A 14347-nucleotide genomic window follows, 5' to 3' on the forward strand; every position below is an offset into this window, starting at 1 on the left:
TCCATTGTGTGGCTGGAATACCCAGCATAGTGCTTTACTTATCATCAGTAATACTTATCAGTGGACTAGTAATGAAGGTTATTTATCACTCATTTCCATTTTAAGCATGCATACCCCGTGAGGTTGTTTTATTTTGTCTCTGCAGCATTTTATATATTCATATCCAAGAAGTTGTAAAAATTAAGTGAAATAGCTCTGGATTCCTTTACAGACTGAGAAATTCCTCCCTACTGTCTCTCCTCTATACCCAAATTTGTCCTATTTAGATAAGGCTTAGAAATATCTAATTCTCATATTGTTAGATAACACTCATGATAATGTTTGCAAAAATTTTATAAATTACAAAGTGGTATACGTGTTTGTTAATTATATTCTGCCCACAAAATGCCAAAATGTTATTGCTACCAATGAATGAAGGCTCGCTATCCACCAGGTAGTCTAAGTGCATAAACGTGTTCAATCCTTAAGAAAACACTATGAGGTAAGTACTGTTATCCCCATCTTATCTCCGAGGAAGCTGTTGTTGTTATTGTTGTTGTTAGTTGCCATCAATTCGGTTCCCACTCATGGCAACCTTAAGTTTAACAGAACAGAACGTTGCCCGGTCTATGCCATAACCTTAGGCTAAGTAGCTTACACACAGTCACACAGCTGACAAGTAGCAGAGACAAAGTAAGACTTGAACCAAGATAGCTTGTAATCACTAGGCCTAAGCGAGCTACGAGGCTGCCCAAGGTAGTTCAGAGAGTTTAATAGCGATATTGAAACACACAAACTTCCATCCATGTCATCAACAGCGTCATCAGCAAATATTTATATAACATGAATCTTCCCTTCCATAAGGTTTCTGTCAACATCCGAAGAAGGCTTTGTAACTTGGGTCCTTTGTAAACTGGCCTCCTGAGTGCCGTTTAACTGCCTTCAAGTCACTTAGAAAGGAGCCCCCCACCCCTCCTTTTATATCCTTTGCATCTCTATATGCACCTGAAACATTCCCGCTTTAGACTTTTCATCTGACCTGAGGATTGAGGTAAAGATACACAGAGCCTCACAGACAGGACAGAGACAGAGGCGACAGAGCTAGGGGAAGACTGGGAGTCCTGCTAGGAGAGTGAAGACAGATGCTGAGCCCTGGCTCCACCTCTATACCTGCCAGGTGTGTGTTCAGTTGGCTGCCTCAGGTGTTTCCCGCTGGGGCTAAATAAGACAATCACGTAAATAAAGCAGGGAGCCCAAGACCTGGCCCGTGTGAGCCAATTTGTTGCTGCTGCAACAAACATAATTTCATGTAGTGTAGACATAATTTCCTCTAGTATAGACATAATTTTCTCCAGTATAGACATAATTTTATCTAGTGTAGATGTAATTTTATTTTGTATAGACGTAATTTTATCTAGTGATTTGACAGACATTTTGTCTTAAAATGACACTAAACTCACACCCAGAACCACAATACAAACTCTCTACCATTACAGAGTGTCAATAACATGCTTTGCAATTGGATGAATGGAATCTTGAGTAGTTTATTTGCTGACCAGATGATTGGTCATTCGTTATTTAAATAGAAAATGTTGGAATTTTGGTGTAAGGTTTTTCAAGGCTGGCGTTGTTAGGAAAAGCCACAGGCAAAACCTTGAGGTAAGAGACAGTTGTTGCACTAGATGTCTTGCCATTTTTTTCCAGCCCTTTTCCCCTGTAAATATATTCCTTGAGCCCTGGTGGTGCAGTGGTTAAGAGCTTGGCTGCTAACCAAAAGGTCAGCAGTTCGAATCCACCAGATGTTCCATGGAAACCCTACAGGGCAGTTCTACTCTGTCCTGTAGGGTCGCTGCGAGTTCGAATCAACACAACGGCAGTGGGTTTTGGGTTTTGGTGGATATACTCATGTTGTGGGAACTCTCCCTTAAAAAGAAAAAATGTGATACATGAAACAAATTACAACACTCAACTGTCAGTCTCAGCATGTTACACTAATAGAAGAATTTTGACTTTAAAAGATTATAAAGAAATAGTGCTTAATTTAATGTGAAGGAATCAATTCCCTAAAACGCAGTTTGGGGCATGGGAGATAGGAGTTATATCACTGCCATTAGCACAACCCGCCCATCTTTCTGGTTCCTGTAGTAAAATCCCTTGCCATCGAGTCAGTTCCGCCTCACAGCAACCCAGTGTGCTACAGAGTAGAACTGTGGTCCATAGGGTTTTCTTGGCTGTAATCTTTATGGAAGCACACCTCCAGGCCTTTCTTCTGCAGTGTTGCTGGGTGGGTTCGAACTGCCAACCTTTAGGTTAGGAGTTGAGCACACCAACTATCTGCATCACCCAGGCGGTGTTCACATAGTAACCTCCCCCAGTATCAATCACACTGGTGCTGATCTTTTTTTTCAGTTCTGCCAGTATGGCCAGCGACTTTAGGAAAAGGAGGAAGAGCGAGCCTGCAGTGGGTCAGCCGAGGGGCCTGGGGGATCACGGCGCAAGCAGGACCAGCCCTGGTCGAGCGGACCACCCGGGCTCAAGCTCCCCGTTTACAAAGTCCTTCCTTGGTTCCTCCCCTTCCTCCCCATCGAGAGCAAAAGGTGAGCAGTAATTTCTTGACACTTAATCAATTTACTAGTTTAAGTTGTAGTCTAGGGTACCAGTGAGAGCTGCTCCAGCGAGAATACACGTGTGTTAGTGTTTACATGCAGCGTCTTGAATCATGCTGACTAAATCATGCTGGCGAGCTATTTGGTTTGCTTAAAGGACTCCTTGATTATTAGCACCTATTAATGTTTATTTCAGATAATGTATTGCCAGGCTATTTAAAAGACTACATTTATAAACATCCACCTGCTGTCAAAATTTTCTATTGTTCCTACAACTAGAAAAAGTAATCAAATGTACAGAATGGGAATTAAAAATAGCAACAGAGAAAGTTGTTGCCTAAATTGATTTTTTTTAATTATTTAAATCTAGATTAAAATCTTTCTAACCTACTAACATCATTTCTTTAATTATTTGCTCTGTAACTTTTGTCAGCATTCACATGTACAGTAGAGGGTCCGTGTGCTGTCACATAACATAGTGTTCAGTTCACAACTGTCCACAGATAGGAGCCATCTGGTTTCAAGCCATAGTTATAATATTTAGAAATCACCAAGCCATTTCTGTTTATGGCCTGACTTAATCAGATTCTACTCATTTATGCAAATGCATATCTTAAGATAAGAAATAGATCAAAAAATGCCACTGATTCACTATGCTTGGATACTAACCAAAATTAAAAAGGATTTTGGTTAATTTAGATATTTGTTTTCTAGGAGGGAATCTTAAATTAACTTCCTTTCCCAAATACTGCATATCCACTGAGGGTACTTACCGACTTCTGGAGAATTTGGTGAAGATTAGAAGCCGTCGGGTTTCCATAGGGACATTTTTCTCCAATAGGTTTTATTTCTAAGAAGAAAATGTCCCCTTAGATGTAGTAATTTGGCCCCTCATTTGTTAAAGTTAACTTAGCAGAGCAAAATAAAATAATATTTCTGTAGGTGTTCCAAGTTAAGGTCAAGTTTAGCTCTCTGTTATCAAATTACAAAAGATCGAAATTGAAAAGAAAAGAAAAAAAAAAACTGACAGAAAGCAAGATGCGTTCACCTCTGACGAAAGTTTTACATTATTTCCTGTTATCATCATGATGTTCAAAAGAGAGCAATTAAAGAGGAAAATTAGTTTGTTTTAAGAGGCCCTACTAATTTTTTTTCTTAGAAAAACATGAGCAGCAATAGTCCATAGCATCTTAATTTTGCTAAATATTTCGAAAATATTTTGTCTCATAGCTTTTTCTATCTAGTGCCCACAGAAAACTATTTTATATAACTATGGGATTTATTAATTAAATATAAGTTTATAAATTACTCTTTACCTGTAATTATCAATCAATTCAAACTCAAAGCCTAATCCTAAAAAGCTGAGTCCATAACACTTTTGACATTAATCATTAGACATTGAAGTTACCACCAAATCATGCTATCAAGTAGCTTAAGGGTACTGTTGTATTTTTGGTATGTCCTGTTTGCAGAAAGATGTATCTGCTATGCAATAGAAAGAAATGTATTAGCTACACTAATTGTTATACATGGTTTTGTTAATGCTAATATCTGCAAAGCTACATTCGTTTAAAAATCATTACCTCGTTCTTTAGAAGTGTACATTTTTTCTCTAAAGCTGAAGCTACATGTGTAACAATTGGTGTGTAGAACAAACCACACTAACGGCCTTCTCTCCTCTGTGCTATCTGATGCTAACTGACATGCTCTGCTCTCTCTGTGAACCTTTTAACTTCTCAAAATGTCTCTCTTCTACCACGCTGCTCTCTGGATTAAAAGGTGGGGATGATAGCAAAATCTGTCCGTCCCTTTGCAGTTATTCGGGGCTCAACGGCAACCCCTCAAGTGAGTTAGATTACAGTAGCGTGTATAGACAGCATCTGGACGTCCCGCAGGACTCGCCAAGGGCTATTTCTTTCAAGAATGGTTGGCAAATGGCCCGGCAAAACGCAGAGGTCTGGAGCAGCACTGAAGAAACGGTTTCCCCCAAAATCAAATCCCGGAGCTGCGATGATCTCCTAAACGATGACTGCGATAGCTTCCCTGACCCACAAACCAAGTCGGAAAGCATGGGCTCTCTGCTGTGTGAAGAGGAGTCCAAGGAGAGCTGCCCCCTACCATGGGCTTCCCCCTACGTGCAAGAGAGTCGCAGTAATGGCAGGTCAAGGATTAGACACAGGCCAGCCCACGATGCCCCCGGGTTCCTGAAAATGTACAAGAAAATGCACCGAATTAACCGCAAAGACTTGATGAATTCCGAGGTGATCTGTTCAGTAAAGTCGAGAATAATACAGTATGAGAAGGAGCAGCAACACAAGGGTCTCTTCCATGGATGGAGCCAGTCCTCCACGGAGGAGGTGCCCAGGGACATGGTGCCCACCCGCATTTCTGAATTTGAGAAGCTGATTCAGAAGTCAAAATCGATGCCCAATTTGGGGGGTGAAATGCTATCTCCTGTGACCCTAGAACCACCACAAAATGGCCTATGTCCCAAAAGGCGATTTTCCATTGAGTCTTTGCTGAAGGAAGAAAATCAAAGTAAATACCCTTCTCAGGTACAACAAAGCTACAAGCCTAAAACACTGGTACCAATTCATATTGAAGTCACCAGTGATGAGCAGCCGAGAACTCACATGGAGTTTTCAGATAGTGACCAAGATGGAGTTGTTTCTGACCACAGTGACTTCATCCATGTAGAGGGGTCATCCTTCTGCAGCGAGAGTGACTTTGATCACTTTTCTTTCACATCCTCTGAAAGCTTTTATGGATCCAGCCACCACCACCATCACCACCACCACCACCGTCACCGGCATCTCGTCAGCTCCTGCAAAGGGAGGTGTCCTGCCTCCTACACTCGGTTCACCACAATGTTAAAACACGAACGAGCAAAGCAGGAGAACACCGACGAGCCCAGAAGACGAGAAACGGACCCTGGCCTTTCTAAGCTTGCCTTTCTGGTCAGTCCTGTGCCTTTCCGGAGGAAAAAAAATCCGACTCCCAAAAAGCAGACTGAAAAGACAAAATGTAAAGCGTCTGTTATTGAGGCTCTGGACTCTGCCCTTAAAGACATCTGTGACCAAATTAAAGCCGAGAAGAGAAGGGGAAGCTTGCCAGACAACAGTATATTGCACCGTCTTATCAGTGAACTGCTGCCAGACGTTCCTGAAAGGAATTCATCCCTTAAAGCTCTGAAAAGGAGCCCCATGCACCAGCCTTTACACCCACTGCCTCCAGATGGTGCTATCCACTGTCCATTGTACCAGAACGACTGTGGCAGAATGCCTTACAGCGCCTCTTTCCAAGACGTGGACACGGCCAACAACAACTACCAGCACCCCGACCACGACGGTGCACTGAGTCTCCAAGGTGGATTAGCTTTTCTTTCTTTTTCCTTGTGGTTGACATACCCTCCCTCCGGCTCTTTCATTGTCCATTCCTACATCTCGTCAGTCCTGAGCTGGAAGGCCACGTGGCACCATTACGTGTTGTGGAGCAATTGCTAGTTGTGAAAACATGTCTTACTGAATATTTCTCATTTACTCACATGTTATTTTGATTTCATGTGTAGCTTAATCACCAATTCACAAAATTTTACTCACTCAAAATTCGAAAGGAAAGTCTTTTGTACCTTAATGTTAGGGTTGAAACAACTGCTATGGACATCAAGACAGCAAATAAAACAATTTACCAAATTAAGAAGAATATTTCAAGACAGAAATTCTAATTGAATCTCAGTATCCTTAGGAGGCTGAAAACTTTGCATTGGCTCTTTTTCATTATAAAATTATTCAAAATTGATCGTTTAACAGGTAATCTTTTCTTTGGTTTTTATATCAACCTGAGAGTCATTCACTTAATAAATAATTTGATGACATTCTATATGGAAGATACTACATTAAAACACTCAGGAAGCAAACCCAAAATATGTAATGAAGTAGCTGATGGATAATTAAAGAGAACAAGGTCATTTAATGACTGTCTCCATTTAAAGGATACATTGGAAGTAAAATTTTTGTGAATGTATCTTTAAGGTGTATATAAGTCCCATTTTCTTCATTCAGTGTATTCTTTTTCTCTTTTTTCCATCACTTAGTTTATTCATCTTCTGCATCGACTAACACAGTTCTGTATCGATATAAGAATTAGATTACTTAGGCTAAATGTGACTTCATCTTCATTTTCACAGATAGATTATCACTTTCAAGTGGCAACACAAAGGCAAATCACAATTCAAAAGCAGAGGACTTTTAGGTTCATATGACTAAAAAATACAAGGTGTTTTGATATTTTTATCCAGTTATGTTTATTAACTACTAAAGTGCATCTGTTGACTTTGTGAATTTTAAGAATCTAGAATGGGCATTCCAGGCTGAAGCTTGGAGGGTCATCAGAGCACCTCCCAAGTGTGCAACAGACCCTGCAAAGTGCCTCACTTGCACCATCAAATTACAACCGGCACAGACCTGAGTGGGAAGTGTTACTGTAAGCACGGCTTTATAACAGGAAACTGAGGCTCAGAGAGGACAAGAAACTTGCCCGAAGTCACCCAGCAGTAGATAGCAGAAACAGGATTCGAACCCCTAGCAGTTCAGAGTTTGTATTACAATACATAATCTGTACAGACAAAAAAAAAAAAAGAGACATAATGTATATGGACCAGTTGTGAATTATAATTTCACAAATTTATTTTATTAATATTTATCTTTGCATTCATTTACTCTATGCAACATGCTTCACAAATAACAAATTAGAATTTTTGAAATCAATTTCTGCAATTTGAAATTTCCAGTGACTGAGACGTGTCAGCATCTAACTTTTTAATAAATTAGCTACCTTTTCCAGATTTTCTGTATCCTAAAGCCCAATTACTCAAATATCCTAATTTCTCAATCTTATATGTAGACAAAACCAAAAACCAAACCCACTGCCACTGATAGTTACTTTATTGAAACATATTTTGAGAGGACTTTGAAATGCATTTAAATGGTTTCGTTTTTAAACAAAATATTTAGTTTCCATCTGTGTTTAGTTCAAGTGAAAATAGTTTATATCCCATGGATTAATAAAAGTAATTTAAAGTTCATGGTCCTTATTAGAGCCCTATAACCGTAAAGTTGTTTTAAGTTAGAATGAAAACGACCCTGTACAGAATCCCCTTCTGATCATGAGAATATCTGGCTGAGACCCTCTCGGCCATGGTCCCTTCTTACCCCAGAAGGCTTTGTAGGACATTCACATCCCAGTTCACAGAGAGCTAGACATTGTCCTTACATGTAACCCATACTCCACCTGCTAGAAGGAGTCAATTCCTTCTTGTAGTAAAAGTAGCCAGAACCTTTCGACAATGTTTTCTTTTTATGAGTCAGCATTTTTAATTACTCCACAGATGCATTTATTGATTTTATTTTTCAAGCTTTTTGTTATTTGATATAACTAAATTTATTAAAGTGATGAAAGAATTTGAATTTGGCTTAGTGACAATGGTAAAATTCTGTAACATAGACTACTGGAATACTTTTAACCTCTAGTTACATTTCCATGTATAAGTCACATAAAGGCATAAAGCATAAGATACTGTTAAGAAATGCTTGGAACCATACTTTTGTAATGTAATTCATCTCTTATACTTTTGTTGATGGTAAAAAAAAAACAGTTTAATGTTTCATAAACAATTTGAAAATTGATAGGATGCTTTCTGTTTAGAGAAATTTTATCACTTTGTTTTTGGAATAAATGTTTCCTTTCTGATAAGATAGTTTATCAGCTGGGTACAAAAAGGCCACAGATAAAAGACTGATACCTTAAGTCTTCAATTATGTAAAAACAGAGAGGAAGAGAGACCGGGCATAATTAAAGTTCGTCATCATTTTTTTTTTTTACTTTTCTCTCTTTTTCTTTTTCACTACTACAATTTTTAATTGTTGTTCCCCAAAATATTTCTGTTTCTATAAATTGTTGTTATTTTCAAATTTCCTACTCTCTATTTGGCTACTAACCAAAAGTTGGCAGTTTGAATCCACGCAGAGGCACCCCAGAAGAAAGGCCAGGCAATCTACTTCCAAAAGCCATGAAAACCCTGTGGAGCACAGTTCTTCTCTGACACACGTGGGGGGACCATGAGTCAGAATCGACTCAAGGGCAATAGGTTTGTTTCTGCTTCACAGGCCTTGTAATAATTATTACTAAACTGAAGGCAAAAAAAAGAACAGAAATAGAAAGTATTAAGAAATCTTTGAAATGAAAAACGTCTGCACTGGGTGCTGCAGTATAATTATATCAGAAATGGAGCCATTAAATGTTTATACCATTACAGTCCTTCCACAGTCTCAGGTGTACTTTCCCTTTTGAAGTGCTCTTTTTTGTGTGTCCCTGTACCACAATGTTATAATTACTCATGAGTTTTACACTCGTGTTTTCATTTGTGGTGCCTCTCCAAATTTTCAAGGAAAAACAGTAGCCACTAGGGAAAATGGCTCACCATGCCTGCTTGTAATTAAGTGGGTGCTTGCTCTGACTGGCCCTGTCGCTCCCAATAGACCGCGAGTCCCCTGGAGGTTACTCATCCCCGTTGACTGACTTGGGGAGAAGCACATCAAGGGAGAGAAGAGGAACTCCGGAGAAAGAGGTAGGAAGTTCAACAGCACTTGAGTCTTTTTAAACAACATACTAGATAAACCACTTGCCAGTCAAAAATAAAGTTACCTGCAAAATCCAGTAAAGGACCTGCACTTAAAATATAAAAATGACAACCAAGAACCTAGGGTACTCCTGGCAGACTGAGGGTAGGGCTTAGAATCAGTTGGCACTCTGACCGTAGCTCCAGTTTTGCCCAGTTGTGGTCCAGCCTTGGCAGTGTGGCTTCTCTGAGTCTGGGCACCTGTGGATTAATGGTGGTGGGACAAGAGTCCTAAGCTAGACCACCTCGTGGGAAGAGGAGGTTGCTCTGTACAAATTCTGGCCCAGTGGTCTTGAGGAGAGCTCTGGGTCAGCAGTGTTGCAAATCAATACAAATTGCATGTAATAATATTTTCTGGCCCACTGTTGTCAAAGGAGAGCCTCCAGAGATCTGCTAACCCACCCCGTTCTCGATGGTACCACCCTTGGGAATCACCTACCAATTGGCTCTCAGTCCTTGGCCCTGAGTCAGGACCAGAGTTCTGGTGTGTCCCGTCTTGGAACCATGAGGGTGTGAGGGAAACTGAAAGCTGGTCATGGGCTGGCAGACACACCACCGGGACCTTCACAGGGGTCTGATGTGGCCCAGTCCCTGTAGACCCCTAAGAAGACAGGAATGAGTTTCAGCTTGGTCCAAGTTTCCTAAGGTTTGCCAGAATCACTGGGAAAGACAGTGGGGGAAGGGGGCTATGCTGAAGGGGAGTGATGTAGTTGCCACAGAGTGCAGGCAGTCTGTGGGCCCCGGTGTTTGAGGCTGGACACGTGTCCCATCACATTGTGACTAAAAGATGAGCAGCGGGTTGACGGGTGCTGAAGGATTCCTGAGCCCCCCAGGCAACACAAGATGGCCATGCCTACACCTCCCAGTGATAATGTTTGTTTGCTAATATTTCAATATGCTTTTAGTAAAAGGGGTGATAGTCATGGCTTTGTCCCGTCTACTTACCATGATTCAGAAGGAGTTGTGCCAATACATAGAGCAGAGAGCAATTGCTCCTACAAGTGTCCCAGGAAAAGCCTGGGTTAGTGCCAGAATCCCTCCTAGGAGAGAGTCCTCTCCAGGCATTTTGTTCCCCAGTAGGGTATCCATCTCCCTTAGTTCCTAAATGAAATGTGATCGTCAGTGGTTACGGCGAGCCGGTCATCTCAGAGGTTTTATTTCTGTCCCTGTAATAGCTTAAATATCTAAATGCAGAACCAATTGACTTATTTGTAAATTGCACATAGGATTTACATTATGTAAGTTTAATCATTCCTTGAGGTTTTAATTATCTTTAATTTATATGAAACTGCTTTTTTGTAGGAGATTCAAATTTTAAGTTCGGTGCTAATTGTTTACCTTCCTTTTTAGAAACTGCCTGCAAAAGCTGTTTACGATTTTAAGGCTCAGACGTCTAAGTAAGTAAGAGAAGTTTCCATCACCTGATTTAAATTGCCTTTCAATACTTCAGTAAGATTTCCTGAGAGAAATATTGCAGTGTGATCTGTTACAAATGAGTCCTAATTCCGAATTCAGCAATCCACTCTAACTGAACAGTTTCTGCAGAATTCATTGGAACGAGGCTAATTTTGTTTTCATTTTGAGTTTACTTGTGACACATTGCATTTTAATTATCGTTAAACATGTGAGAGAACAATGAGGTCAAAAGACTAGAGTTTTTATCTCAACAGTGGAGTAAAAATAAAGTGTCAGAGAGCAATTGTCACTAATGGGGAATTTGACAACAATTATTTATCTGACTATATCAAGTATAGTTTGTGGGGTTGATCACTAGAACTCTGCTAACAAAGATTCTTGTAGTAAAACCTCCATGTCTCAACGCTCAAAGCTGAGAGATTCTGAGCAAAGTTCTATCCTGCGGCCTTTTGATGTTGGTGTTTTAATATTCCTGGGGGTCCTGGTGGTGCGATGGTTGAGAGCTCAGGCTGCTAACCAAAAGGTCAGCAGTTCAAATCCACTAGCCACTCCTTGGAAACCCTATGGGGCAGTTCTACTCTGTCTTATAGGGTCGCTATGAATCAGAATCGACTTGACTCAACGGCATCGGGTTTGGGTTTTTTTTTTTTTTTTTTTTTGGTGTCGCAATATTCCTTTTACCTTTTTTCTTTAAGAACTTATACACCATATGGGCACTTGGTTGAGGACAGTTAGTAGTAAACAGGTAAGCAGGCGTCAAAGGGAGGAGAGCCTTCCAGATCTGGAGAAGTCCATGGGCGCAGGCCTTCTTTAAGAACCTGGTCTCCATTAGAACTCCCAACATTGACTTCATTGCAAATTGGCATTAAATTACTTTGTTTTTTTTAAATATATATCATAACAAAACATTTCATGGATAAAAATTTATATGAATATTTCCAGAAACTATCTCTGGAAGAAAGCAGGTAAGAAAAAAACTTGCTCAGTAGAATCTGGTAATGCTGCTGAAATAGGAAATGAAATAAGTAAAAAATGTTATTTAGAAATTAAGATATGAGGCATAGCTTAAGTCCAGTGTAAAGAAAGAAGCTCTGAAGAAAAGCTTACATCTTCTATTTGATTAGATAAGCAACGTCTGCTTTGTTTCTGCTACCCTCTGTGAGTTCTTCTCGGGGTTTTAACCGTTATTGTTTGGACATGCTGACATTTGTCCCATGCAGGACAATGAATCAAAAGCATATTTAAATGCATAAAACCCTGAGAAATGAAAGGTATATAAAATAGGAAGAGGATATTCACTGAGGGCTTACAAGGTTTTTGAGACTCCTTAATAAAAAACGAGCTTTGAAGAGAAAGACAATGCGACGCAGACGAAAGGTGTTTGGAGTGTTGATCGCATCACTGGATTTTGTTTGCTCCGCGTGCTAAGCCCCTTGCCTTCCTCCGTGAGCTGTGCCCTAATGGTGGGTGCCCCCAGTTAGCAAACATTCAGGGAAGCCCGCCTCCCGCACCTGCCAGGGGAGAGGAGAAGGCACAGCCTTTCGGAAAGGTGGTCTCCACCACTCCCCAACTTTCACAGAGTTCACTTCTAGGTCTTTCTAAACCGTCAGAAATCTAGCTGTATGATTGAGAGAAGGAGATCAAACAACCGCCCATGGAAGCCAGCCCATCACTCTAGTAGGAAAAAATGTTCCCTCAGACCATAAATAAACTTCTCTTAAAAACAGCTTAATCACGTTCCTCCTGCTCTGTTCTCAGGAGACGTAAGTAGCAGTTGTTCATCACCTTCAAATATTTGACACAAAAATCAGAATTACGGACATTTTAGGCAGCTTTAAAGGGCTGCAAGTTATGGGACCAGCCATTTCAATTAACAGCTTGTTAGATGTGAGTGCACCTAACAGCTTGTGAGCAAGAGACAGATACGTTTGTCATTAAATAACTATCTGCTTTAAAAGCTATTTTCTTTACCTAACTCAAGAAAATTTCATTTAAAAAGTACAACTCATTGCATATACTGTCTCAATTTTTAAATACAAAAAAGCGAAAATGCCATTTCCAAAATGGCATTATTCAAAACGAAAAAAAAATAAAAAACAGTGCAGAACTAACCATCACTTTGCCGAGCTTCGGAACTCCCCTTCTGTAAACCCACAGTTAGGCAGCAGTAGTCTTTCCCCTCCTTTGCATTTCACGTTCATCAGTCTGTGATTTATAACAGACGTAATGTTCATACTCATTCTTTTTTAAATAACATATTAAGTTACATTGTCACAAGTGAATTCTAAGAATTTGTGAGAAAAATCCTCACAAACATGGGCTGAAGACTTTTTTAATACAGGACGTGTATTTTCAAATAAAATGTAGTTCAAGTTCAGGTGTAGCTCATAAGAATAATTGATATGCATCAAGAAAATGACCATTTAAATGTGTCTCTTGCAGGGAATTGTCATTTAAGAAAGGAGATACTGTCTACATCCTCAGGAAAATTGACCAGAATTGGTACGAGGGAGAGCACCACGGGAGAGTTGGCATTTTTCCTATCTCGTACGTAGAGGTAAGTCCTTTCCTCTTCCATCTTGGATAGTTGTTTCAAAAGTCATCACAGATTTCAAGAATAAATAACTGCTTTCTTTCATAGAAACTCATGCCTCCTGAGAAAGCACAGCCTGCAAGACCACCTCCGCCAGCCCAGCCTGGAGAAATTGGAGAAGCTATAGCCAAATATAATTTCAATGCAGACACAAATGTGGAGCTATCTCTGAGAAAGGTAACAGGGCTGTTTACTTCACTGGTGCATTTGAAAGGCTGTATATGCTCGAAACAGAAATGTTATTTCCTTATTTAGACATTATTGCATTTTCCCCATTTCCTACAAAGGACTCCATAAGTTGAGCTGAGGTACTGTTATTACCTTCCACCCTGTGTCTTTCCAGATGAAGTTCTCTGTGGTGGACACAAAGCTTCTTCGAATTCCCCCCTGTGGCTTAGCCTGGGAAGCAGGACCCTGGCTCTAACAGTCTTTATCCTCTCCAAGGGATATCAAAATTGTTAAATGATTTCATTTTACTGGAGTCCACAAAATGATGCCCACAGAAGCAGCAGACAAGAAATCAAACGACCCATTGCATTGGGCAAAGTTGCTGCAAAAGATCACTTTAAAGTGATAAAAAGCAAAGATGTCACTTTGAGGACTAAGGTGCACCTGACCCAAGCCATGGTATTTTCAATTGCCTCGTATGCATGTGAAAGCTGGACAATGAATGAGGAAGACTGAAGAAGAATTGATGCTTTTGAATTATGATGTTGACGAAGAATACTGAATATTGAATATACCGTGAACTGAACTGCCATAAATCTGTCTTAGAAGAAGTACAGCTACAATGCTCCTTAGAAACGAGGATGGCAAGACTTCGTCTCATGTACTTTGGACATGTTGTCAGGAGGGCCAGTCCCTGATTGGTAAAATAGAGGGTCAGCAAAAAAGAGGAAGACCCTCGACAAGATGGATTGACACAGTGGCTGCAACGATGGGCTCAAACATAGCAATAATTGTGAGGACAGCTCAGGAACAGACAATGTTTCATTCCGTTGTACGTAGTGTTGTAACTGACCCGATAGAACCTAACAACAATAACAACCAAGGGATGCCTCGGGCAAAATACCAAGG

At 40.2% G+C, this 14347-nt stretch overlaps 1 protein-coding gene across 21 annotated transcripts in view; it reads left to right on the forward strand.

Moving 5' to 3' along the window:
- Nucleotides 1-14347, forward strand: part of SORBS2 (sorbin and SH3 domain containing 2) — a 200995-nt gene that overhangs the window by 162801 nt on the left and 23847 nt on the right. For 18 of the 21 annotated variants that reach the window (XM_049866910.1, XM_049866909.1, XM_049866918.1 and 15 more), the window contains 5 exons: nt 2389-2576; nt 9122-9210; nt 10612-10658; nt 13120-13234; nt 13319-13447. In XM_049866910.1, coding sequence (XP_049722867.1) covers nt 2389-2576; nt 9122-9210; nt 10612-10658; nt 13120-13234; nt 13319-13447 — 568 coding nt within the window. Of the gene's footprint in view, nt 1-2388; nt 2577-4364; nt 5952-9121; nt 9211-10611; nt 10659-13119; nt 13235-13318; nt 13448-14347 lie in introns of all 21 variants that reach the window. The other 3 variants (XM_049866924.1, XM_049866925.1, XM_049866926.1) reach the window with 1 other exon arrangement.

The sequence above is a fragment of the Elephas maximus genome, chromosome 22 (genome assembly GCF_024166365.1).
Source record: "Elephas maximus indicus isolate mEleMax1 chromosome 22, mEleMax1 primary haplotype, whole genome shotgun sequence".
Classification (NCBI taxonomy): domain Eukaryota; kingdom Metazoa; phylum Chordata; class Mammalia; order Proboscidea; family Elephantidae; genus Elephas; species Elephas maximus.